General features: G+C 53.9%; 1 protein-coding gene across 4 annotated transcripts in view; it reads right to left on the bottom strand.

The window, feature by feature from the left end:
- KCNQ1 (potassium voltage-gated channel subfamily Q member 1) overlaps nucleotides 1–27,687 on the bottom strand; it is a 318,704-nt gene that overhangs the window by 174,093 nt on the left and 116,924 nt on the right. For 2 of the 4 annotated variants that reach the window (XM_053202762.1, XM_053202763.1), the window contains exon 11: nucleotides 6,034–6,151. The exons of the other annotated variants lie outside the window; for them this stretch is intronic. In XM_053202762.1, coding sequence (XP_053058737.1) covers nucleotides 6,034–6,151 — 118 coding nt within the window. The remainder of the gene's footprint in view (nucleotides 1–6,033; nucleotides 6,152–27,687) is intronic. 4 annotated transcript variants of the gene reach the window in all.

Raw genomic sequence — 27,687 nt, 5'->3', positions numbered from 1 at the left:
ACGAGCACGTTCCTGGAGGACAGTACGCGCGGAATAAAAGACGACAGAACAGGCTCGCCTGCACCAGCCCCCAGATCCCAGAGCGCTGCTGCGAGCCGTGCCCCCTGCCCCCGCTTCCCCAGCGTGGCGGAAAGCGGCCGTGAGAAAGGCCCGGGGCTGGTGACGCTGCGGAACGGGCCCGCCGCCCCGCCGCCGCGGTGGGGGGCAGCAGCTAGGCGGTGTTGTTGAACCCGAGCCTAGCAGCCCCACGCCTGGGCGTATTCTCACCAGACGTGCAGCCTGCTCTCGCCCCAGGAAGCCTGTGCGGGACGCTCTTAGCACCGACGGTAACAGCCCGGCGCTGGAAAGCGTCCACGTGGCCGCCGGCAACGGGATGGATGAACCCCGCGGAGGGCCGGCCGGCAGGCGCCGCTCTCTGCGGCCGCGCGGCCCGGCTCCGGGAAGGCAGACGTGCCGGTGGGTGTGCGCACTGTGCGAGTCTGTCTGCGGAAGGTTCGGGAACGGGCGCGGCTGAGCGGTGCCGCTGGCAGCCGGGACGGTGGTTACCCTCCGAAGGCACGGTGGGGACTGGGGACACGGGGGCTTCCTGGGAACCTGCCTGCTAGTCACACGGGGCCCGGGGTGAACGGAGCCGAGTCCCGTGGAGACCTGCGTGCTCGTCTCCTTTCGCTACAAAGTGGAAAACACTCTCTATGCAAGGACTGTCCTTTCTGAGCCGGCCGGGCCCCCGACCCCTTCCGCCCCCCACGCAGGCCTCCCGACCGGGCTGCCTTAGGGCTCAGTCTCCCCTCGCAGGTTTAGGCAGAGCACGTAGAGGAGCCGTGGGGTCCCGCGGCCACCGCAGATGTCTCCATAGCAACACCGGCGTGACCTCTGGAGTCACTGCGGTCCTCCAGCCGCCTCTAGCAAGTGGATGCCCTCCTGTCCCTGACCTCCTCCAGCACTGCCTGCCTGGCCGGGGCCGGCCTCGCCAAAGCCCTGCCCTTGGAGAGCGCAGAGCCCCGCCATGGGAGTGGCCCGGGGCCAGGAGTTCACTGTCACGGTCCCCAAAGGACGTAAGAAGCCTTCCGCTTTCCTCTGGGCCTTCCACCTAGAAGAGGGCCCACTCCCCGGAGCAGGGGCCTCAGGGGCCTCAGGGGCCGGCCTGCAGCTGGGCCGGTGCAGGCTGGGAGCCAGATCGAGGGCATCTGATTCCTAGTCCCGTCCCTTTCCCACTGAGCCACTCTGCCTCGCTTTTAATTTAATTAGGAGAACATTTAATCCCCCCGTGCATTTCAGAGACGGGTCTGAGCTGGCCGGGGCTGGGAGGCTCTGACTCAGGCAGCTCCACACGGCACTCCCGGGCGGGCTCCCACGGGGTTTCCTTGGCACCTCGCGCGGACGGAGGTGGTCTGGAGCTCCGAGAAGACAGGACACCGGTCCGGAAAGAGACCGGTCTCTGATGTGCCTGGAAGGCCCCCTCCCTCTTCCCCCTGTTCTCTGGCCCCGAAGCAGCCTCGTCGTCCTTCCCCACCAAGGTTTGCAGAACAAGGAGGTGGCCACTCACACAGTGCCTGGGCCTCCACCAGGGTCCGCGGGAGCGAGCCGCAGCTGGCCCTGGGGTCCCTGAAATGCCCCTGGCAACCCTGGTCCCATCCAGAGAGCTAGCCCCGCCGTCCCTGGAGCTGAGTACAGGGCCGGGCCTTGTGACACTTGCCCCGCTTCCAGAAGGCGTGGGGCTGGCCCTGGCCTCCCTGGCAAACGCAGAACTCAGGTGACCTTAGTAGTGACGTGGGTGAAGGCTGGGCCGCGGGGGCCTTGCTGGAAAAGAGAGATCGAGCGTCTCGGCATGAGACCGCAGGGCCCAGGAGAAAGCCGGAGACACGGAAATTCTAATGGAGGCACACGGGGCTGGTTTTGCTCAAGGACCTACAGGCTGTCTTGTCACAGGACGGCCCACAAGCACACAGTTGCTCGTGGCCACCTGGTAGGGGCCCCACAGTGCCCCAGCCTCAGCTCTGCCTTCCCTGGAAGGCCCTCCCCGTGCCCATCTGTGCCCAGGGTGTCCCGCTATACTGTCCCCGGCGGAGCAGGATGGGCTGGGGGCGACTGGTAGACAGGAGCTGAGCCTCGCCTGTCCAGGATGCTGTGACAGAAGACATGGAGGGGGCCGGGGGTCACCACTTCCAGAGGAACCCGTCGGGGGTGGGGGGGGCCTCTCACACAGCCTGCCTTGGGTGTCCGCGTGCAGCCAGTGGGACAGACGTGGACTCCTGGCCATGCTTGGCTGGCTTGGCCGCAGGGGTGGAGGGGGCTTCGTGGAAATGGCTGCCGTGTCCCAAGGCCCCTGGGCGAGGGGCACCCAGGCCACACCCGTACGCGGTCCCAGTCGGGGCCTCATGCTGTGGCCAGTTCGGGCCTAGCTGCCCACTTCCAGGTGTGCCAACAGGCATGCCGAGGCACCCACACCCCTCACCATCTCATCTCAGGTGAGGCCGGCCTGGCCCCGGTGCGGGTCCTGCCTGCCGGGGGGTGGGAGCCACGTCTTGGAGCCCCTCCCAGCCTGGGGCTTCAGGACTCCCAGGGAGAGAGAGCCTGAGAGGAGACAGAGCCCCGGAAGGGTCCCAGGCCCCGTGGTCGGGGCTAAGGGAGCTGGCGTGGAGGCCTCGACAGCCAGAGGGCTTGGCTGCCTGGGCCTCCCCGGGGTGAGGTTGGCCGAGCAGATGTTGGGAAGACGGGTGGGAATCTGATGGCTGCAGATGGGGAGGCACAAGGATGCACACAGAGGTGCCCTCCCCCCCCCCCCCCCCCGCCACTGTCCTGTCAGTGGCCGTCAGTGGCCACAAGGCAGTAGATGGGGCAGGAGCCCAGGAACTCCTCCCGGCTTCTGTTGGGGGCAGGGCTCCTCTCCTCTCTCAGAGTTGGGGAGGGGGCTTTCCCGCCCCCCCCCATTGTCCTAGATGCCCCATCTCCACCTTACGCCGGCCCCTCGGAAACCCTGTGGCAAGGCTCTGGGTGGGGGACGCAGGTGCGCACGGGGCTCCCTTCCGCTGGCCCTGGAAGGCGGTCGGCCTGGAAGGGGTGCATCAGGCTGTGGCCCGGCTCCCTAGAGCTGGGGGCGGGGCAGGGCTGCATGGGGTCTCCGGGGCTCGCGTGGGGGGCTGGGGTGGCCGAGAGCACTCTGTCTCCCTAACACGGTACGCCCCGGCGACTCCCTAGATCGCACCAGGGCTGCTCAGGGCCCCCGGCTCCCCGCCCCTCATCCCGGCCAGAGGCCCCGGAAAGAGGAGCTTCGCCCAGCCCCAGGGACCTTCCCGTAATCAAGGCTGCAGTGACCTCACCTCCCTGGGGCCCAACGGGTGGGGAGAGCTTGAGATGGAAACAAAATGTGTCTTTATTTATGCTTTTAATTTGAATCCTGGATCCGACCCAACGTGGTAATACATTGAACATCAGTAAAACTCTGGAGAAGGACGAATCTGTTTGTCAGCAACTGCTTCCCACCCTCTCTGCCCCCTGCGAGACCCCCGTGCACACCCCTGCCCCTCTCACACACACCAAGGCAGGTGCCCGCGGGGCCGGGCTGCCTGCAGCAGCCTTGACGTGTCCCCAAGCAGCCGGAGCTGTTCAGTTGGGGGCATCCGTCAGGAGGAGTGCTGGGCAGGAGGTGAAGGCACGGAGGGCAGTCGTGGAGCCCCCAGAGCCACCTCTGCCAGCCGTGGGGGGGGGGGGCCTCTGCCCAGCCTGCAGCCTCGGGGGCGTCTAGGTTCTGAGGCCCCCCCACCTCTCCCCGGGCCCGCATCACACGCCCTTCACCAGGGCTCCCCAGGGCACAGCACCCTGTACTAAGGACACGTTCACGCAGATGCCCTGCGGTCTCCACCTTGACCCTGACCTGAGGGGACAGCGATGCCTTGAGGTGGCCCCTCTACTGACACCTCGGCTCCCTGCTCCCAGCACCCACCACTGACCAGATCTGCTGGGAGAAGCCCTTGTAGGTTCTAGCATGGGGAGCCGGCTGGGCAAGGACTGGGGTGTAGGCCCGGACAGCACCGGGGGTGACAGGAGACCCCCCCCCCACCCCACCCCCCAGCCAACCTGCCACACTGGGAGTGCTGGCCCGAGAAGGCCCACGGCGGGCATTTGGGACGGCGAAGCACCCAATCCGCAGCAAGCATCCGGGCCGCTCCGGTCTGACGGCCGCAGTTTTAGAAGAGAAGTGGCCCAGTGCCCCGATGACACTGCCTCTGCTGGCTTGGATCGCCTCCCGGGGCTCCCTGGGCAGGTGGGCAGGCCGTGGCCCCGGGAAGCTTGGTGCGTGCTGACGGCCCTCACCCCGAAGGGGTGACTGTTGCGGGCTTGGCTGTGGGCCCCCTGGATCCCCAGTCCTTTATCACCCTCACCCTGGGCCTCCCTGTGGGGATCTCGCAGGGCCAGGGAGCTGGTGAGGCAGCCCTGTCCTTCCAGGGCGGGACTCCTCGTGTGTGTCGAGGGGCTGGGCCACAGCTGGGAGAATGAACAGGCTGACGGGAGAGAGCGGCGAGAAGGGGCAGCGGGAACCGTGACGCCCGCGTGGAATCCACCTGCCTGAGGCTCGTGGCTGTCCCTGCCCCGAGTAGCCACTGCCGCCGGAGTCGCACACACCACCAGCCACGGAACGCCGGCTTTTAGCACCCTGCGGTCTCTCTTGTGCCCTGGACTCTGAAAACGCCTCGGCCCAAGTGCCTAAGTCCGCATTCCGCCTTCGGGCCCCGGCCTGGACCCGCACGGCCTGGCTTCCCTGGCTGTTCACACCTCTGCCTGGCGCGTTCGCCCAGCAAGCCTGTCCGGTCATCTCCGGGGTGGATGGGGGCCCAGAAGCCCCCTCCGCTGCCGGGTCCATGAGGACAAGTCGCCCCTGCTTCCCAGGGCCCCAGCGGGCTCACGCGAGTCCGGTAAACAGGTCCTGCGCACACTGCCCTCCCCCACCACCACCGGGTGAGGCCTGACCCCCCGTGAGCCTGGGGGGAGGGGGTGCTGCGCAGGGAAAGACGGCGGGCAGGTCCTGTCCTGCCTGATCACGGTACCGTCGTGACACAGTCCTGCCTTCCTCTTTCGCTGGCCACCCGACTCCGCCAGTCCCGCGTGGGCGTCCAGGAGGCCCTGCCATTTGGGTCCCGGCTGTCTCAGTCCCCAGTCACCTGCCGGGCAGAGGCGGCAGGCCTAGGGCCTCGCTCTGACAGAGGCGCACATGGCTCACGACAACCCTGAGACCCTGGGAGAACGGACACACCCTCCAGAGAAACGTCCGTGGAGAGGAAACCGTGTCAGCAAGTGACTCTGGGAAGGGCTGAGGGGAGCGCGCGCGTCCCAACACAGAAGGACTCCTCCGGGGAGTCCCCGACGGGGCGGCGGCCAGATGGCGCCCGAGTGCCCCACTGACCCCACCACGTGCTATCACCACTGGGTGCCCCTGCCGGGAGCACTGAGTCGTACATCGCAAGGGAATCACACCATGGCCGGGCCCTGGGGATTGGCCTGGCCATGCCTGGATGGCGGGGGAGGACGGGCGTGCGTCCCAGGCCAGCTGTGCCTCGGGGGAAGGCCAAGTGGAAGGCGTGGAAAATCAGCCATTTCCTCCACCTGAAGGAGCCCCTGAGGACAGCCGCGGCATCTGCCCCTTGGCTCTGGCCAGGGTTCTACGGGGAAACGCTGCTGAAAAACAAAGTCGTCTCTCTTTTGGGGGGCGGGGGAGGGGGTGAGGGGAGAGAAAAACAATCTTCTCAGACGCTCAGAGCACAAAAACGAGTGGAAAATGATCAGTTTGGTTTTCCATAAGTCCAAACAAGAGGATTGTGTTCCCAGACTTGGCGGGAGGCGCCCCCGCTCTCCTCCCCGCTCGGTGCCTGGGCGCTGGAGCCGGCCCCTGGCCGCCGGTGGCCCCCAGGTTGCCGAGGGCGGGCGGCAAGCGGCGGGCCCCGGGAGAGCAGGCCTGGGCCCCGGAGCGGCACCGAGGTGGCCCTCTTGAGCCCTGCGCCCCTCCAGCCCGTTCTCCGCGGGCGAGCGGCCACTCACTGTGACACGTGCGTGATGGGGACCAGCGGCGTCTCCCCCTCCAGATCCAGGTCCTCGGCCACGCTGTTGGTTCTCAAAAAGTGGGTCGTGCTCACTTCCAGCAGCATGGGGCTCTTCACTGTGGGCAAAGGTGTGGGGCAGCACGTTAGGCCTCCACGCAAGGCTCGCCGGGGAAGGGCCCGGGGCTGGCCAGAGCCGGGCTCGCGTGTCCGCCCCCCGCCCCCCACCCCGCCGCGGGGTAGACTTGCACGCCCCGAGCCCTCCCACAGACTGACAGGACACGCGCCTGCAGGGATGCGCGAGGGATGGGGACGGTACACGGGGCCTCCGCACGGGGATCCGGTGTGGGGGTTGAGGCGGCCCCTCCCCCCCCGTGCCTGAGTGGGGACCAGTGGAGGGCCCCCGACACACGGGCAGGGCGAGGGCTCAGCCCGGGCGTCTAGGTCTGTCTCCGGGTTCACCCTGAACGTTCAGGCACAACGATAAAACATGGCCGACAGGCACAGGTCCGGTGAGGGACCCGGACCCCCGCCACCATGCCATCCCCGTCACGCAGACGGAGGGCCTCACGTCAGCGGAGACCCAGGGCAGTCGCGCTCCTGCCCGCAAGGAGTGGCAAGCCTGGGACAGAGGGGCAGCCGGTGAGCTCCCGGCCCCTCGCTCGGTTCACAGCGTCACATCTGCGACCCATACCCGCCACGAAGGGTCAGCGTAACGTTCAGGCTCCCGGGCCCACCCCCTACATTCTGGTGCTGGTGCTCAGCGCTGCTGAGAATACGTTATCCGTCCCCTGATTCTCAGTGTGGATTGATTTTTTTTCCCTTCAGTTGACGTTTTTATTGTAAAAGAAATTAAGTACTCATTGTAGAAAGTGACACAGTTCAAAGGTCCACGAAGGCTCTCCTTCAAGATCAACCACCGACGGGATTCCTAGCTCATCTCTCTCTGCTCAGCGGCCGCTGACACCAGGTAAGACCTCTTTTTTTTTTTTTTAACCCACATGGGACAGTGCTGTCCCTGTCACTCTGAGACACGCTCATCTCATTTTTCTGCAGGTATACAGATGTGGGGCTGCATTTTGGTAGTTGGATAATAGTCTGTGGTTCACGCCTGCCACGGTTAACTCAACCATTCGGTGTTTGATAGCTCCTTAGGCTCTCTTAGCTTTAAGCCATTACTTTGAGTCGATGCTGAGCCACCCGTTTGTATGAAAACCTGACACCGGGGTTGGGTGAGAGGGTGTTCCCTAGGTAATTTTAATAGATGTTGCTGGATTGCTTTCCCAAGAAACTAGCAATTCAGACTCCACCAGCAAGCGGTGTGTGAATATGACAGCTCCCCCACATCCAGGCGCGAACCAGCCCTTGGCACCCTTCCCCGGGGCGTGCCACGCGTGGATGAAGACCGGATCTGGTTTTCCTTTTGTGCTGAATGCCTTTTGTGGCTTGGAGGCCATTTGCATTTCCTTTTGCAGAATTGCCTGTTCATATCTTTTGCCCATTTTTTCTTGTTAATCTGTAGGAAGTGTTTATATATTAAAGATGTTAACTTTTTGTTACATCAGGCATGGATATCTCCCCCCGTCAATCTTTGGTCTTTCAGCCCTTAGGATGGTTGTTTTTATCATAGAGAGTGTTTTATGTGTTTAAGGTGATAAGAGCTATCTTTTGTTTTGTGAAAAAGGAAGATCTTCCCACTTCAGAGTAATACGGCTGCCTCCTAAATTATTTGTAATATAAACGCATGAATGTTGTGTGTGTGTAAGTTTTAACACATTTGGCATTTCTGCCTAACGTTACGGGTGATCGTCAACAATCTGAAAATGTAAAGGTATTGGATACACTCCTAAGAGACTAAAGCATAAACTAAAATTTCTTGAGAAAAATCACAAAAGAAAATCTCCGGGCCTCGGGTGTGGCACTGAGTTTTGAAGCACAAGACTACAGGCTCAATCTGTGAGGGGCAGAAATGGAAATGTTGGACTTGATCAAAATCCCAGGCATTTGCTGTGCAAAAGACGCCACTAAGGGACGCAGAGATAAGCCATGGACTTGAAGAAAGCGTTTCCACGTCAGCTGTTTGGGCAAGGGCTTGTATCTAGAATATACGAAGAACTCGTGCAAGCAGATAGCAGGAAAGCCCCCGACCCGATTTATGAAGTGAGTTACAAGCAAGTACCTAAAAAGATGCCCAGCTCAGTCGACACTGGCAGCTGTTAGGGAAATGCAAGTTAAAACCACAGCGAGATGCCTCGGCACCCTCACCAGAATGGCTGAAATCAAAAAACAGAAACCGAAGCCTGACGTTGCCACGCAAGCAGGAGGACACGGAGCACCTGGAACTCTCCAGCCGCTGGCGGAAGTGCAGAACGATGCAGCCACCTTGGAAAAGACTTGGGCGGTCTCTTACAGAGTTGACCGTGCACTTGCCATGTGATCCAGGAGTCCTTCTCCCAGGGATTTACCCAAGCGAGTTGGAAATCCACGTTCACAAACACCTGTACGTAAGCGTGCGCAGCAATTTCGCTCACAGTCGCCAAAACCCGGAAACAGCCGAGATGTCCTTCAGTCGGTGAAGGGACATACCGCCACGTCCGTACAGCGCAACAGCACCCAGGACCCGAAGGAAATGAACTAAGAGGTCCTGCGGCAACGTGGGGGACGCTCGGATGCATTTTGCTCAGCAGTGAGAGAAGCCAGATGTAAAAGGCCGCACATTATATGATTCCATTTATATGACATTCTGGAAAAGGCAAAACTGCAAGGACATAAACCAGATCAATGGTTGCTAGTGTTTGGGAGGGGGGAGTATCTGACTTCCAAAGGCACGCTCAAGGAAACTCCTAGAGCTGTCGAACTCCTTCGTAGGGTGCTATGGTGGGGGACACACGAATCCAGGCATCTGTCAAAACCCACAGGGCTGCAGATCTCCAGGAATGAATTTTACTGTATACAAAGAAAAAAAAAAAAAAGCCCCAGCCAGCCTGTTGGAGGGTCCTAGGAATGAAAGCAGACCGTGAAAAAAGTGAGTCCCGTGTTAGGAACGTATGACAGTACCTACCACACGGCACGGAGAGGAAGGGAAGGAGGAGGCGGCCTACGAAGCCTTGGGAAACAGTCTCTTGACTGCCATAACTGTTAGCGCTCCGGCCGGTACTACGCTTCTGGGGGGGGAGAGGGGGGACCGCACATACACGGGTTAAACAAATAAGTAAAGAAAGTAACACACGGAGTGTGTGTGTGGAGTGGGTGGGCGGGGCAGGAAGGAGTCCTGTGGCCAGAAATGTTGGTATGAACTCCTACTTCGCTAAATATACCACACGTGTGTACTCGGGCTGCGTGCACACACCCCCTGGCCCTGCCCACTGGGAAGTCCAGAAGCAGTGACGGCCCAGGAGCAGCGGTCACACCCTGTACCAGACCTGGTGCCTGAAAGTCACTCGCTTCCCGGTAAAAGGAACCAGGGCTCTCTGGCCAAATGAGGATTCTGGGGCAAGGCACATACACGACGAGCCTCAAGCGCTGTTCAGCGCCAGAAAGGAAGGGGACACGCAAAACACAAATGGAAGGGACGGGAGACATGTCAGACGGACGCAGGAGCTAACCCAAAAGGACTGTCAATCCAATGGCCAAAGCTAGAACGTTTTGAGTGACACAAATAAATAATAGTATTGAATTCCGGCCCAAAAAAGAGGTAGGCCTGAGTCCGTACGGATACAAATCAACAAACAAACGACCGCGAGAGAGGGACAAATCTTCCTCCACGGATGGACGGTCAAATTGGCAGGTGAGGCTTCAAGGAGAAACTTCAGAGTGCCTTGCCTCAGATATTTCCTTGCCGCTGTGGTGGCTGTGACAGCTGTGGTGGCACGAGCCCCCTCCCCCAGAGTACAGCCGACTCAGGACTCGCTCCAACCACCAGGCTATGGAAACGGGAAACCGGTGCCCGGGGAGCGGAGGGACCTGTCTGACACCATCTCAACCGCACGGGTCATGGTTAGCAACACCAGTGACAGACCATGCTGATGTCGTGGACCCTGATACGACGCGGTGGGCAAAGCTGACTTCCGTGGCATTCTCCCCCCAAACGTGTACCCCCAGGCTCCCGAGATGCCAGACAAACCCGGACGTATTCCTCAAGCGTCAAGGTCGACGAAAAGCAAGGGAGGACCGAGGAGGCGTTTTTGCAGATCGGAAGAGACCTGCTGGATAGGAGCGCACTCGGTAACCGTACTCGGTGGGTCTTGGGACGGAAAAAGGACATTAGTAGTTGAACTGGGAAAATCCGCACGAGTGAGCTGGACTGTGCCTCATAACAGTGTTGCAACTTCTTAGTTTTAATAACGGTGCAATGATTACAGAAGGCGGGGGCATTAGGGGAGGCCGGTAAAAGTGGGGGTGGGGACTGCTAGTTTTGCCTTTCATGTAAATAAAAAAAAGCATTCTAAAAGCTGAAGCAAAAAACTAAAAAACCCTGAAGTCAAAAGATAAGCAAATCCTCTATACAATAGTAGGGAAAATTCTTCGGTATTAATGAAGGATGTACAAGCACTCTAAGGGGGAAATTACCAAACCTTAGTGAGAGGCATTCAGGAAGATAGAACTGAATTCGGAAATACGCTTTTGCTCCGTTGCCGAGAAGGCTCCGTAGCGAAGAGTCTCCTCAGACCTTCACACCCCTGGCACCCGATTCTACAATTGGTCTGGAAAAGCAAAAAGCTAAATCGACCACGTTCTTGAAGAGCAGCGGGGTAGGAGCACTCGCTCCACCAGGCACCGGCGTTTCTCGAAAAGCCGTGGTCATCGAGACGGCGTGTTGTGGATACGGAGCGTGGCAGTCGGGCCAGCAGGACGGGGCCGAGTGTCCGGAAATAGCCCACCTGCACAGGGACGCTTAGCTGTGTACCCCAGGCGGCCTCACGCGGCAGGCAGAGGATGTGTGGGGACAGTTGGCCGTCCACGTGGGAGAAACGTCCTATCGGACCCTCATGCCTCACACCAAAACTTCATTCTTAGCATTCCGGGCGACTGAAGACCTAACGAAGACAAGCAAAGCTCTGAAGCCTGTGGAACCGAATCTAGAATAGAGTCATGACCTCAGGCTTTGGAAGGGTTTCCTGAAAGTTCCAGTATCCACGCGGGGAAAGACCGGTGGGTTCCACGACACTAAAACTGAGACCTGGTCATCAAGCACCACCTTCCAGGGTGAAAAGACGGCTACAGAGGAATGGTGCCCTTGAAATACAAAGAACTCATGCAGATCTGTAAGAAAAAGACAAACAATCTAAGGAAAAATGGGCAACAGGCACGTCACCAAGGAGGGATCAGAATGTCCTGAGAGCACGTGCAAAGGTGCTGTGCCTTGACTAGCACTCAGAGAGCTGTAAATAAACTCGGAGCTCACGGCCCGTGGGGGTGAGGGGCAGACTTCCAGCAGGAAACCGCACAGACATGACTTAGTCACACCCGGGAGAAGGGCTGAGTGAAGGGATCTCTGCCCGTGACATTCCCAGAGAGCACAGGAAAGTGACCGGTAAGCCTCGAAGAATGTGTCTACATTCAGAGGCTCACAGGCCTGGGACCTGGCGAGAGCACTGGCTGCCCCATCTCAGAGGCTCGGGGCTGAGATTCAAGTGCCCTGGGTTATATTATACAGTTGTCAAGTGACAGGGCTGAAGCTTCGTCCAGGATTCAAATGTTCTTTCAAAAAAAAAAAAAAAAGGAAAGGAAAAAGAACACAAATACATATTTTCATGTCTGCATCACTTGTATACAGAAGGCGAGAGCGGCGGAACGGTGGCTGGAAAGCGGGGCTGCTTTCTGAGCACCCGAGGTGACAAGTGCCATCCCCAAAGCCCCGCGGGCCAAGGGTGAGCCACCTGACCCCTGAGAAGCACCCGGCCCTGGTGTTGTAGGAAATTGAAATGTGCACGTCGGTTGGCTGTCCAGGGCGGGTGGGGCCTGCGCCTGCCAGAGAAGAATGTGCACTGTTTGGTTTAATCCTGGGAACAGCACAGGGGCCCCGCAGCGAGGGGCAGCGAGGGGTTCCACAGGTGTGTTTTTCCAAACCGAAAGGGAGGGCGCTGCTCTCCCCGTTTCTGTGTCACAGACCGCGGGCTCTGCCTCCCCCACCACGGGCAGGCAGGGGCCAGGGCCCTAGACCACCTCCCTGGTCCCCAGCTGCAGCGGCTGGGGGGAGGGGAAGCGGTTCCTCCGCAGGTACAGCGACACACTGCCCCCTTCAGGCGAGGGCCCCTGGGAGGGCAAGTGCCGGTCCCGAGAGGCTCGCAACCCCTACCTCCGAGGGGCCAGAGATGAGGGCAGGCAAGGGACGGCCAGGCCTGGCCGGGCCGGGCCCGGGGCAGAGCCCACAGGGCAGCTCATCCGGACCCCGGGCTCCCGGGAGGGCTGGACCCTGGGGAGGAGAGGGCTGCGCCCTGCTCCCGGCGACAGTGAAGTCATACTTCCATTAAGACCGTCCCAGTTCTCCGATGCTTTAATTCCTTGGCCGCCTTTGCCTGGTCTAGGCCAGAATCTGGGCCTCAGTTTTCAGGGCAGAACAATTGTGTTTTCTAGGAAAATGGGAGGTCTGGGATGGCGAGCAGAGCCTCTGGCTTGGCGACCAGCACAGCTGGCCATGCGGGCTGCCAAGGCTCACCCTCCCCCCAGAGGACGGAACCCAGCAGTGCAGCTCCCTTCCCGGCCAGCAGCCCTGCTCAGGAGGGCGATTTAAAGTTCCTTTTAAAAAAAGTACGGGCACAGAAAAAAGACTGGAAGGAAATACACCAAAATGCTAGCTGTGTCCGTGTTTGGGTGAAGGGACGGGTGGGCGATTTTCGTCTCCTAACTTCTTGTGTCCGTGTGTCTTACTCTGGGCGTGCGGCACGTTCCCCACGGCGGGAGGCGGCAATTTGCGGGTGTCCCTGCGTGCGTGCCCTGCCCTCCCTCCCCCGGCCCCGCACTCCCCATCCTCCACCCGGAGCCCCAACCGGCCACACGCGTGCCCGAGGCCTTCGGTCCCCACCGCACACCAGGTCTTGCGTCCTTTGACCCCACGCAGCCCCCTCACCCACACGGCCAGGCCGGCTGAACCCCGACTCGGGGGCACGCCTGGCTCCCCCGAGATGCGGGAGGGGGCTCCCATCTCCCCATCTGATGCTCGGGTATGACCTCGTTCTACTGCCCCAGCGGCCCCACGGGATCACAGCTCCCATCTCTGTATCTAGATGAGCAGGAAGGTTCTGAGAGGCTACAAATTGTGCCTCAGGTCACGCAGACCAGGCCGGGCCTGCAGCACCAAGTCGGACTCCAGCCCCTCCCCTTCCCCCAGCACTCCACCCCCGCCCGCCCTCTGCCCTCCACCCCGGGGAGAATCTGCCTGGTAAAGTCACCCGCCCTGCCTCGTGACTGATTAAAATCCTGCATAATCTCCCAGGTGTAACCCAAGTCCTCGGTCCCCAAAGCTCTCCCGCCCCCGCCCCTGCACGGGCCCTCAGGTCTGGGCCAGGACCTCGCCTGTCACCTCCCGTCTTCCCTCCAGGCCCCAGGCACAGGCGCGTTCCCGGGGCGGCTTGTCCCACAGGGGTAGACACAAGCTGCCCCTGTCCTTCCCCAGTCCAAGCCCCCTCCCTACCCCCCTCCCCCGAAATCCACCCCCCCCACCCCCCGGCGGATTTGCCAAAGCCCTGTAGATCTACACCGTGAACGCACACCCCCTCCCCAGGGCATCCGGACAGCTGCAGCCAGGCCCTGCGTGACATCGCTGAGCCGCGGCCCCGGGCCTGTGCCAGCTGCCTGTGCCCGGCTCACAGACCCCGAGCCAGCACGGCCGTGCCGCCACCTGTGTCTCCACTCAGAGGCGAGAAGTAAGGGACATGGGCAGAAAGTGTAAAAGCCGTTCCCACAACAGCTGCCAGGAACGGGCGAGGAGCGGAGCGAAAATGTATATTCACAGCTGGCACCCGGTCCCGCTAGGAAAATACCTTGCTTGAGTGGACACCTGTTGTTTTCGCCGGCCCGGCAGCCAGGCCCGGCTTTGGGAACAGCTTCTCGAATCTTCCCTTAGGGAGCGGCCCCTTCCCCGCTCCCAGGTGCCCACTGGCTGTCCCCAGAGGGGGCCTGTGGCCCAGGTCTTGGCCTTCAGAGGCAGGCCTGAGGATGGCCTGTACCCTGGCTCTCGTTGGGCCCAGACTCTGGCAGGAAGCACGGGGAAAGAGACGGCCTCTGTCTGCTGGGTTTGCTGAGCTGGCGGCCATCTTGTCCCCCTGGGAAGCGGCTGCCTGAGGCCAACCCGTCCCAGGGGCCAGAGCACAGAGGGAGCAGGGCGGGTGGGGGAGAGTGGGAACGAGCAAGGCCGATCATCCCAGCCCCGGGGTCCAGCTGTGTCTGAAACAGCTGGGTCCAGATGTACGAGCCAAAAAATGTCCCTTTTGTGCTTCAGCTCGGTTGAGTTTGGGGTTCCATCGTTTGTTACCGAGAGAGTCCTCAGGAATGTGTGTGACCGACAGGGGTGAGGCGTGGGCCCCAAGGGATGGATCTGGGGAGTCCAGATCACAGGAGAACTTGGGAGGCCCTGGGCAGAGGGGACGAAGGCGGGCCTGGGGACCCCTTGGGAAGGGGCTCCCGCAAGCTGGTGGCTGGCTTTCTCCCGCTGGGGTGTGAGCCCCGTCTCTCCACCCCTTCGGTGGGAGAGGACGGGTGTCCCTGACGGTGGAACGGGCCAGGTTTCCTGTCCAGTCGAGGACACGTGCGTGGACGTGTCACAGCAGCGGCGTGGGAGACGGGGGCGGCCTTGGCAGCCCTGGCCAGCCCCGGGGACCCCGGGCTTCCCACAGGCCCGGCGTGGAGGGCGCCGAGGACCCTCCCCAGCGGCCCCCCTCCCCGCAGAGCCTGCAGGCCCCAGCACACTCAGCTCCGACAGGGACCAGAGACGTCTGTGCGCCCAAGGGTGGGGTCTGCGGAGCGGGGGCGCCGGGGAGGCCAGGCCAGGGTCAGCAGAAAGGGAGCAGCACCGCCACCCACACAACCCTGCGACCCTCTGGGGTCTCCGTGCTCCGGGAAGTCACTGTCCGAGCCTCCCCAGACACGGTTTCAGGGGGACAGTTCCCGGCAGTGAGAGCGGCCCCGGGAAACGTTAATATACAATGGAATCTGGGCTGAGCACTGTCTTCTCCAAGAGTTGAGCTCACAGGACATTCCCAAGAAACCTCTGGAGAGGTGGGGAGGAAAGTTTCTGGAGGTCTTTGGATGAAGAAAACAAAAAAGTGGCCTTGATTTTCAAGGCAAAATTACAGAGGGAGAAAAAAATGTTTTTAATCTAATTAAGAGCGATGTTTTCACCTTCCTCACCACAGCACGGAAACATGCCAGCTCCTCACTTCACACAATAATCACGGCAATTAGTGAGGGAGAAGCCTTGGAAGCCGGTGCAGATGTTCTCAGAATGTTTAATGGGGAAATGAGTTGCAGGCCTCGTTCTCAGCATCCGGCTCCAGGCCCTGGCTACCAAGTCCAGACATCTGCTCGGGCCCCACCCCCAGGCCCCGAGGGCGCGGGCTTGAGAAACACAGGTCCCTTCCCAGGCCGCCTCCCAGCCAGGCCAGAGCCGGGGCCGAGAGGCTCCCCACGGCTCCCCAGGCCGGAGCCTGGACAGTCAGAGCCACCCCAGAGCCGGGGGTGGGGGGCGTGGGGGTGGGGGGGAGGCTCCACGTCAAAATCATGTTAACAACCCATGTCAGAAATCATCAACTCCGCCCGGGTCCCCCACCCCGACCCCGCTGGCTGCAGGAGGGCTGGGGGGACTGGGAGAGGGCAAGGGGGCCCCGAGGGGAGCGCAGCCACGCACCCCACCTCGGGGCACGGAAAGGCACGGGGGCGTCGGGCCGGCATGGCCACACGGGCCCCCTTGCGACGCTGCCGGCCTCTTGGCGGGCCCAGGAGTCAAAGTGGTCAAGCGTGAGGAATTTCCAGTCATTGGAGAAACGTGGAGAAGCGAGGAGGACGCTTCCTTGAGGACCAGTCGGTTCCAGATGGCGAGGGGCACGTGGCTGGCCTCATCTGGCTGCGGGAGCGACTCAGCCCCGTGTGGGTCGGGCGGCCCAACCAAGCCTCCCAGAGGGGACACGGCGGCAGATGCCACACGGCCCCTGCTCCCCGGGACGCTTGGGCAGCGCCGGGCCCCACCAGTGCGCCCTCAGCACACCCGTTCCAGACCCGCCAAACCTGCCACATGCTTTTGCGAGCACCGTCTCTGACCCTGGGGCCCGCTCGGCCGCACACGGGCTGGGCCAGAGGCGGCGAGGGGCAGCCCCCGGCAGGCAGACAGACACCCCGGCCGCCTTAGCCGCTGGTGGGGGCAGCTCTGGGTGCTCTGTGCAGCTCCCCGGCCGCCCACCATGGAGCTCTCCTCAATAAGCGTCCTGAGCGAGGGTTCCTGAATTGGGCTCTGTATCGGGTGGAACTGACCCAAGACACTGTGACAGGAAGCCACTGGAGCATTTTAAGCAGGACAGCGGCAAGGTCCACTTCGTATTTAAGGAATTCCCTCAGGTCGCTGTGTGAAGGATGGGGGGCGGGCGGGTGGGAGGCAGGGCCGGAGACGGAGTGACCGGCGAAGAGGGCAGGGCAGCAGCCTGGACCAGGAGGGTGGCCAGAGAGGAGACGAGGCACGGGGTGGGCACGGCCCAGGGAGTCGACAAGACGTGGTGATGGGTCGGACAGACGCCCTAAGAAGGAGGCACAGGTCCGGACGACCTCCGGCCAGGTCTGCGGAGCAGAGGCTCCCTGCTCCCTTCAGGCCTCTGAACCGACCCTCCGCCGGGGCACGGGACCAAGACGTGCCGATGAGAGCAGACCCGAGTGTGCCTCCAGCCGCGCTAGGAGTCCGCGCCCGAGGGCCTCGGGTCTCCTGCGGGTGGACAGATGAGCCCGCCTCGAGTGGTGCTCCCACTGTCGCGAGCCTGTGGACGCAGACGCGGGAGGTGAAGGCTAAGGCGCTCAGTCAAGAACGGGAACGTTGAGAGGCCTCGGCAAGGATAGAGGAGCGTGTACCTTCAAGGACCCTTCCCTTCGGAGGCCTTGGAAAGTCAAGCAACACCTTCCAGAATCAACGTGGCAGAGTCACAGAAGGCGGTGACTTGGAAGTGGGCGGGATGAACCGTGGCGTTTCCACCTGCCCTTGCCAACCTCCCCCCACCCCTCCCCCGGCTCGGTGGCATCTTGAGGGCAAGTTCACATTCCCAGGGTCGGGGGCCCTGATCCTCGGTTCTGGAAGGAGCAGAGTAGTGAAAGTGGGCGGAGGGAGTCCAGCAACTTTCAGCCACCGGGACAGGTTACAGTTGAGGGACACAACAGAGCATCAAAAGCCTGGGGGCAAAGCTGGACAAAACAGTGTCTTTTGGAAATCAGGCCACTCAGAAAGCACCGTGGCTACTGAGAGATTGAGAAAATCCAAGCTCACGCCCAGGGCAGGACGCATGCTTTGGAGAGTCCCGAGAACATGCCAAGCTTTCACCACCGGCTGAGCTCTGCGCTCGCCCCAAACAAGAGGTGAAGGCTAAGGCAGAGTTGAAGAGCCTGGACATTTGGACGCAGAAGTACCCCCGCACAAAGCAAACCTGCAAAGATGGGAAGAGTCTTTTATTTCTCCCTGTCCCCAGTTCTCCCTCTGTTTTTCTGACCCCTGGAAACCAAGGAAAAGCTTTGTGAAAATACAAACTGGGCACGAACTAAAGGAACTTCAGAGACCAAACACAACAGAGTTTACAGATCTCACAAAAATGCGTTAGAAGTCACTAAGCAGCTACAGCCCACGGCAAAAAAAAAAAAAAAAAAAAGTCTTAAGGGAAAGAATCTGCTATCTAGCATTGCTGCATATAATATTTAGAATACCCAATTTTCAACAAAAAGTTACGAAACATGTAAAGAAACAGAGTATGGCCCATTTACAGAAAAGACAAGCAGCTAGTGTTCCTGAGGAAGCACAGACATCAAACATACTAGACAGGCTTTTAATCCACTTTCTTAGAAAGGCTCAAAGAACTAAAAGAAATCATAGACAGAAGTCAAGGGAACCAGGAGAACAACACATGAACAAATACCTAATGTAAATGAAGATAAAGTATAAAAAGAAATGAAACAAATTCTGGAACTGCAAAGCATAATAGCAAAAATGAAAAACGCAGTAGAGGGTTTCACTAGCCTGTTTGAACAGACGGAAGAGTCAGCGAAGACAAAGATAGGTCAGTTGAAATTATCCAGTCTAAGGAACAGAAGGAAAAAATGTGAAGGAATAAGGAACGGACCCTAAGGACCTGTGAGACACCATCAAGCATACCAAATTTTCCATCATGAGACTCCTGGAAGGAGAGGTGAAAGTGAGCACGTCATAACCAAACTGCTAAAAGACAAAGAACCACGAAAAGAGTGAGAGATGATGTATCGTGTATGGAAACACACAATAAGGTCAATGTCAGATGTCTCCTCAGGAAGCATGGAGGCCAGAAGGGAGTGGGATGACACTTTCCAAGTGGTGAGAGAAAAAGGAGTCGAGGATTCTATATCTGGTAAAATTACCTTTCAACAATGAGGGACACTGTCTTGTACACTTGAACGCTGTTATGTTAACTGTACTGGAATTATAATAAAATTAAAATTAAAATATAAAGTAAAATAAAGTAAAATAAAACCATGAAGGGGGGAGCACCTGGGTGTCTCAGTTGATTGAGTGTCTGACTCTTGATTTCGGCTCAGGTCATGATCTCATAGTTCTTGGGACTCAGCCCCGCATTGGGCTCTGTGCTGAATGTGGAGCCTGCTTGGGATTCTCTCTCTGCCCCTCCCCCTTGCTCCCACATGCTGTCTAAAAAATAAATAAATAGAAATAAACAAGGGAAAATTAAGATATTCCCAGAGAAACTAAGGCTGAGGGAGGTCAGCGCTAGTAGACCTGCCCTACAGAAAATGCTAAAGAAAGTTCTTCAGGCTGAAGTGAGAGGACACTAGACGGTAACTCAAAGCTGTACAACAAAAGAATTCCGGAAGAGGGAACTGCATGGGTGAACATAACAGCCAATGTCATCATACTTTTAGTTTGTAATTCTTTTTTTCCTATGTGACTTACAAAACAAATACATAACACAGGCACTACACGTCTATGTTATTGGGAACATAACGTATAACAATATAATTTGTGACAATCACAAGAGGGCGATGAAGCTGTACGGAAGCTGTGTGTTATATGCTATTGAAGCCAAGTTGGTATCAGTTCAAACTAGAGCTTTATGAATTTAGGATGTTCAGTGTAATCCTCATGGTATCTACTGAGAAAGCATCTAAATATACATGACAGGATTGAGAAGAGAATAATTGTAAACTACCCCAAATCAGTTAAACACAAAAGGCAGTAAAAGAGGAATGAGAAACAAAAAAGGTATAAGGCATACAAAAAAACCCAGCAAACTGGCAGTCCTTCCTGATCAGGAGTTACATTACGTGTAAATGGATTACATTCTTCAATCAAAAGACAGAGACTGGCAGAATGGATAAAAAGAAATTCTACATGCTTACACTGTCTACAAGACATTCGTTTTAGACCTAAAGAGACCAACAGATTGGAAGTGAAAGAATGGGAAATTATATTCTATGCAAACAGTATCCAACAGAGACGTGGAGTGGGTATCCTAATGCCAAGGAAAATAGACTTTAAGTTAAAAATTGTTAACGGAGACAAAGGAGGACATTACATATTGAGGAAGGAGTCAATTGGTCAAGAAGACATAGCAATTACGAATATATGTACTTCGAAGAACAGAGCCCCAATACATATGAAGCAAGCATTGACAGAATTTGGGGAAGACACTGACAGTTCTATAATTATTGTTGGGGACTTCAATACCTCACACTCCATAATGCATAGAACAGGCAGACAGAAGATCAACAAGGAAAGATACGAACAACACTACAAACCCATGGGACTTAACAAACATCTAGAGGACACTTGACCCAACAACAGCAGAATATATGTTCTTCTCACATTCTCATGTTCACATGGGAGAGTCTCCAAGATAGATTGCATGCGAGGCCACAAAGCAGTCTCAGTACATTTTAGCAGCTGAAGTCATACAGAGTATCTTCTCTAACCAACATGGGAGGAGGCTAGAAATCAATAATAGAAGGAAAACTTGAAAATTAACAAATGGGTAGAAATTAAACAGACACTCTTTAAATTAACGGGTCAAAGGAGATGTCATCAGGGAGATTAGAAAATACTTTGAGATGAATGAAAATGAAAATATAACATACCCAAACATGGGTGCGATGAAAGCAGTGCTCAGAGAAAATTATACCTGCAAATTTCCAATTTAAGATAGAAAAAAGATCTTCACCAACCTAACTTTATAGCTTAAAGAACTAGAAAAAGTAAAGTAAACCCAAAGTTAGAAGGAAGGAAGCAAATAATAAACATGACACTGGTGAGAGGTGCAAGAAGATAGAAAAACAGCAGAATCAACAGAATAAAAAGTTGGCTGAGTTTGAAAGGATCAACCAAACTGACAGACTTTTAGCATTCTAGAATGACTAAGAAAGAATTCGAGACCGTGAACATAAATAAAATAGTAAATGAAAGTGGGATGTTACACATAGCCTTACAGAAATAAAAAGGATTAGAAGACAACACCATGCACAGTCATACTTCAACAAATTATATAACTTGGACGAAATGGACAAATTCTTAGAAACACACAAACTACAAAAACTGACTCAAGAAGAAACAAATTCTGATCAGATCGGTATCAGGGAAAATGCTTGAATCAGTTGTCAACAAACTCCTAAGGAAGAACCTCTAGGAACTGATGAGTTCACTGGTGAATGATGACACCAAACATTTAAGGAGGAATTAAAACCAATCAAACTCTAACAAAAAAGAGGAGGTCACGGTGGGGGGGGGGGGGGGGAGGACACTTGGCTATACATCCTGTAAAGTTAGTATTACCCTGATGTCAAAGCCAAACAAATACAACACAAGAAAGCTAGATACTGATATCTTTATAGATGCAAAACCCCTCAACAAAATACTAGTAAGCCAAATCCAGCAGCATATTAAAAAGATTATATACCATGACCAAGTGGGACTTAACTCAGGAATGGAAGGGTGGTTCAACATAAGAAAAATCAATGTCATACATCACGTTATTAGGAAGAGGAAAAAAACCCACATGAGCACCTCAATGGCAGAAGTCAGTGTCCAATGATCTTTCAGAATAAAAATTCTTAGGGAAATAGGAATAGAAGATAACTTCCTGAATACGATAAAGAACATTTATGGAAAACCCACAGCTAACATCATACTCACTGGTGAAAAGACTTAAAACTTTCCCCCTCAAATCAAGAATTGGACAAGAATGTCTGTTTTTACCACTGCTTTTCTCTAATGGGCTGGAAGTTTCAGCCATAGCAGTTAGGCAAAATAATATAATAATAATAATAATAATAATAATAATAATAATAATAATAATAGTAGTAGTAGTAAATGACACCCATGTTGGAAAGGAAGAAGTAAAATTACTTTTATTCATAGATGACATAATCCTACATCTAGAAAATGCCAAAAAATCCTCAAAAGAAGAAAAAAGAAAAGAAAAACATCTACTAGAGCTACTAAATATGTTCAGCAAAGTTGCAGGGCACATAGTCAACCCACAATGAATCATTTGTTTCTATACAGGCAGTGAACAACCCGAGGAGGAAAACTTGAAGTTTCATTTATAATAGCATCCATGTTCATGGATTGGAAGACAGTACTGTTAAGATAACAGTATTACTCCATGATCTATAGATTCAGTGTATTCCCTATCAAAGTTTAATGGCCCCCCTATTTTTTTAAGCAGAGATGGAGAAAGTGTTCCCGTAATGTTTATGGAATTGCAGGGAGCCCTGACTTACTAAACTGGTGTTGAAAAAGAAAGTTGGAAGACTCACACTTCCCAATTTCAAAACCTACACAGAGCTACAGTGCTCAAAAGAAAGTGGTGCTGCCGTAAGGACAGACATAGAAACCAACGGAATAAGACAGAACATAGCAATAAACCTTCACATATATGTTCAACTGATTTCCAGCAGGGTGTCAAGACTATTCAATGGGAAAGAGTAGTCTCCTCAACAAATGGTGCTGGGACAACTGGACAGCCCAGGCACAAGAATGAAGTTGGACCCCTTCCTCACACCATATACGAGAGCTAAATATGCAGGTATAAGAACTAAAAACCATAAATGTCTTAGAAGACACAGCGGTAAGTCACATGACCTTGGATCTGGCAATCAATTGCTAGATACGCCATAAGTGACAAAGACAACATTGTGAATCTGCTAAATGCCACTGAATTGTTGGACTTGAAAGTAATTAATTTACATTATGTGACTATTACCGCATTAAAAAACATAAGGGGGTGCAGAAGACTTCAACGAAGCAGAGACGTAAAGAAAGTAACAAAAACAACGGTGAGTATGGTTAAGGGCGGCCCCAAATGCAGATCACTGGACGTCTCTGAGGAAGAAAATGAAAATAATACAGCAGAAAATGTACTTAAGCCCTTACCTAAGAAAATTCCTGTAAATAGTAAAATCTAACTCTTGCATTTCTGGTGCCACGTGGGTAGCAGGGAGTTTATCTAGAATAATCGATCCTGAGACATTTTCTAGTAAAACTGTAAGACTTTGCAAATAAAGGAGATGGCCTCCGAGCAGAAAGATGAAGTAATTTACAAAGGCAAGAGAAGCATGCTGGCGAGAGACTTCCCACCAATGGTGGGACGGCAGTTTCAGAACCCTTAAGCCAGTGCAAGCCAAGGATCCTACATTCAGCCAGGCTGACCTTCCTATATCAAGGTGACGGAGAACCTGTCGTACGTGTGTATGGATGTTGCACACGGCGTCCTGGCTCAGGGACTCACACCAGAGGGGGAGCGACGTGCAACCACTGGGAGAATGGACAGGCTGTGGCAAGAGAAGGGACGGTGAACGCTTTGTGCATTTCACTTTGGATGGGGACCCAGATAGAGTCTTGGCTGGAAGATAATGTGAACGTCCTATGTTCTGACACAAGAGGAAGAATACCAGTCTGAGAGGACAAGGAGAGAGTAGACAGTATGTACCCGATGTAGGGTACAGATAGTAGGACTTGGAAACATCACAGATAGGAATCCAGAGATACAGTTAAAACGGCACATCAAACAATATAGGGCCGAGTGAGAAAAAGGGGTATTAAGCCAGAAGGAAACCAGTAATGCAAAGGAAACCGCTAGGGAAAAGCATATGTAAACGTTCTTAAACCCCCAAGTGATTAATGAAAAAGCAGAGCACACACGCAGAACAGAGCAACGACATCAGTATGACAGAACACAGGAGATAATTTCAATAGGAGATAATACAAATGCATCAGTTCTACTAATAAGTGACAGTAAAAAACATGCCTCTCAAAAGAAAAATCTATTTAGATCGGCTCAGAAATCAAAACCCCACTCTATGCAGTTAAAAAAAAAAAGACATCTAAAATTCGGTGACTGAAATGGCTGAAAAAATACAGGAATGGGTCAAGATTTATCAGGTAAACGTAAACACCAACAGGGCAGGGGACGTGACTCCGATATCGACGAAAGCATCATTAATGCTAAAAAAAAAATCATTAAACAAGACCAGTAAGGATACTTTTAATACTAAAAGCTGTATGTCTTGATGAAGTTATAACAATTATGTGCAACTCTCTAGTAAACCACCCAACAACCATGTATATAAAATAGAAGCTACCCGATATGCCGGGGGAAATACAAACACATTAGATGTGGGAGAGGCTAACATTCCACGTTCATATGACAAATTAAATGAACAACAAGGAAAGATATAAAAAATCTGAAGAAGGTAATTCATAAGTTACGTTTTTCGTGAACATATATATTATATACATATATGCATATATAAATAACACGACACCATGACCATAGCGAATGTCCTTTTTTGAGCACACACTTATTGGCGTAAATACAAAGATCAGTAAAAATAAAAATATACACACGACCACCGAAAAAGCCAGGGAAAAAAAGGACCGTAAGTCAACAGGAAGTGCAAGGAAGGAAGTAACAAAGATAAAAGGAATTAATGAGGCAGAAAACACTAAAATAATAGAGCAAATTAATATAATAAAGATCCTGGTTCCATGAGAAAAAATAGGCCAACTACTATTGAATTAGGGATAAAAGAGAGCAGAACATACAAAACAAACCAGAGAAAGTGCTGTGAAGGACATTTTTCAAATGATAGACTTCTTGGTACACTTCTATGCAAAGAATTTGCAAAACTCAGATGAAATGGATAACTTCCTTGCAAAATACAGTTTATCTAAAATTGATCTCAGCAGAAATAGAAAGCTTACGCACACTGATTTTCAAAAAAGAAAGAGAAAAGAAAAAAAAATACCAAGGAACTGCCTTGAAAGAAAGTGCCACATCTTTCCCTTGTGAAAGAAAGTTTCACAGGGGAATTCTCCCAAAACCTTTTAGAGACTGGAGCCTTAGTACTACATATATTGTTTCAGAGCACAGAAAATGAAGGAAAGCTTCCGAATACTTTTTATAAGCAAGTGTAACACTGAAATATAAACCTGATAAAAGTGGAACATGGAAATAAAAGGCCAACATTATTTGTGAGGGCTGGTACAAAAACTTCACGTATTTCCCCATACGAATAGGTTTAAGACGAAACGTGATGATGCGTAAGAATTTATCAACCTATCCTTCCTGTTAAAAACTCGCGAAGATACAAACGGATGGACGCCTCCTTGATCAAACTGCCCAAAAACTAGAATGACACCATGAATCCCTCTATAAACCAAACCCGGTAGAAGAGCTTCCTGCCTCTAAAAATCTACATTTGATTACAAGTACATTGAGACAAACGTTTGCATAGGAAAAAAAAAAATACCTGAAGCCAAATTAAAAGATGACAAAATGGGAGGAAATCATTGCAACATGTGTCACCGACAGAAGGCTGATGGCAGTGATCCACACCAAACCTAGAACTGGGAGGAGTAAAGAGCCAACGTGGTCGTAGAAAAATAGACAAAATATATGAACAGTTCGGGAAATAGGTGAAAATGGCCCTTACGCTTAGGAAAAGATTGCGGTTTCACCGGTAACGCGAAGGACGCAAGCTACAGCTGACTCAAGATACCATGCGTTACCTATCGGAGGGATACAAATTCAGTATCGATGCCCTACTCCTTTGGTGAAGCCACATGGGAACAGCCTCCCACTGCTGCTGGGAGTGCAAAATGGCACGATCCCTGTGCTGGGGGGTTCAGCAACATCTAACCAATCTGAACGCACATTTGTATTCCAACCTAGTGATCCCACTTCTCGGAATTTACCTTAAGGATACACCTCCAACGACGTGCAAAGGGCGCCATTACCTGCAATTACAGAATGCTAGAAACGACCAAGATGCTGGCCGCAGGATGGTGAGCAAGGCCACCTTCCAGAAACTACCCACGTCTCCCAGCTTCAGAAACCTCTGAAGCTTAACAAAAAAACCTCTGAGTTTAACAAAAAAAAGTTAAACTACATTAAATTGGTGACATGTAGCACACCTCTGGAAACGTGCAATGGGGACTTGGACAAAATTTGTCCCTAAAAGGCAACGGTAGAACTGGACAAAATTGTCAGAAACAACCACGTAAGGACTCCAGAAATGAACCGAAGGCACACGTCAGGTTGAAGAGTGCTTATTCAAGAAAGAGCTCTTGAACCTCAGTAAGAACAGCACGGCCTGTGGCAATTTCACTCTGGGCTGCTCCCAAGCCCCCCCCCCCCGCCCCCACCTCCGGCCCTGAGCTCGGTGGCTCAGTGGCCTCGAGGATCTTCGGTCTTTGTGCCAACAGAGAGGGCCAGCCGGACTGGGAGCCTCGTGGGAGACCCCACGGACCACGTCCAACCACAGTGATCCCAGGGGCAAATTGGTAGATAACTGGGGAATGCTGATTCCACAGCTACCAGAGGCTGCAGTACTGGTTGGGACAAGCTACGGCCCCGCAAGAATTTTTCAAGGGATTCCTGAGATCTGGCAGATGGCACGCACCCTCAAGAGAGACGAGCGAGGACAACTGTTATCTGCTTATCCCCGGCTGACCGTGGGGCTCCATGTGGGTGCAGAGGAGCCACCATGAAAGACTTGTAAACTGCCTGAACTTTGAATGTCTCAACTCACACGCAGATCACCTCAGCGAACGGAGGGGCGCCTCATTGGCTCCGGTGGCTCGAACAACGCTTCTGACCAATCGCGGCCTGACCGCTGGGCTATGCTGATCCAGGGGTGACATGAAGAAAGCCAGGCTTAAAAAAAGCACATTAAGGAAAGAAAGAAAGAAAAAAAGCCCCAAGCAGAGATACCAGTGACTATGTGTTGCAGGAGGTCACGAGCTGCAGAATTTCTGAAGGCTGGGAGTAAACAAGCCTACAGGAGACCCAGCAGCATAATCACCCCGGATTAGGGGGGCGGGGGAGAGAAGCAGAATCTGGAGTTCCTATAATCATGGAAAAATGAAAAAAAATTTTAACGAAAAATTGTAAGACATACAAAGAAACCAGGAGTGTAACCCTTAAGCAGGAATAAAGAGCAGTCAACAGAAGTGATCTCGGGGGTGGGGCACTAACATGTTGGCCTTCACAGGCCAACACTTCAAAGCAGCCATCATAAACACGGTCAAAAGATGAAAAGAAACCACATGTGAAGAATCCGAGGGAAGGGTGATGGCAGGGACTCATCAGATGGAGGCTATCAATGAATAGATAACGGTTTATGAAACAAACCAAATGGAAGTTGTGGGGCTGTGGGATACAGTAACTTAGATGAAAACCCAGAGGGGCTGCACAGCAGAGGTGTGCTGGTAGGAGAATGAAAGGATCAATAAACCTGAAGATAGATTGGGAAAGATGGCTCGTCCCGAAGAACATAAAAGAAAAACCAAACGCAGCCTGAAGCCTGTTTGACGCATTAGGAGTAGCAACATCTGTACAATTCGAGTCCCGAATGGGAGAGGAGGGAGGGCCAGACAAAGACATTTGAAGACATATTCAGTATTGACCTGAAGTAGGTGGTTTCCAGTTGAGATGCTTACTATAATCCCCAGGCTGTACTGCTAAGAAAACAACTTGAAAACAGGACAAAGATCCTAGCAAAGGACTTAGACTGGCTCCCTAAAACATATCTGTTCAATACAACAGGAGGCAGTAAGGGAGGAAGAGTGGAATAAAGGAGACAGGACACATACAGAAGACAAGTAGCAAATGGCAGATGTAAGTCCTACTATATCGGTAATTATATTAACTATAAGTGGATTAAACTCTCAATAAAGAAGCAGAGATGGCCAGACTGCCTGGAACAGGAACCAAGTATATACTGCCTACAATAGATACATTATATGTTCAAAGACACAAATAGGTTCAAAGTAAATGGATGGAGAAAAATGACATGCAACCATTAAACACGAGAAAGCCGGGGTTGCTACTAAATGTCAGGCAAAACTGACTTAAAATTTTTTTTTAATCTTTATTTATTTTTGAGAGAGAGAGAGAGACAGAGCGTGAGCTGGGGAGGAACTGAGAGAGAA

This window comes from Acinonyx jubatus, chromosome D1 (assembly GCF_027475565.1).
Source record: "Acinonyx jubatus isolate Ajub_Pintada_27869175 chromosome D1, VMU_Ajub_asm_v1.0, whole genome shotgun sequence".
Taxonomy (NCBI): domain Eukaryota; kingdom Metazoa; phylum Chordata; class Mammalia; order Carnivora; family Felidae; genus Acinonyx; species Acinonyx jubatus.
This window is presented reverse-complemented; position numbering and strand designations above follow the sequence as displayed.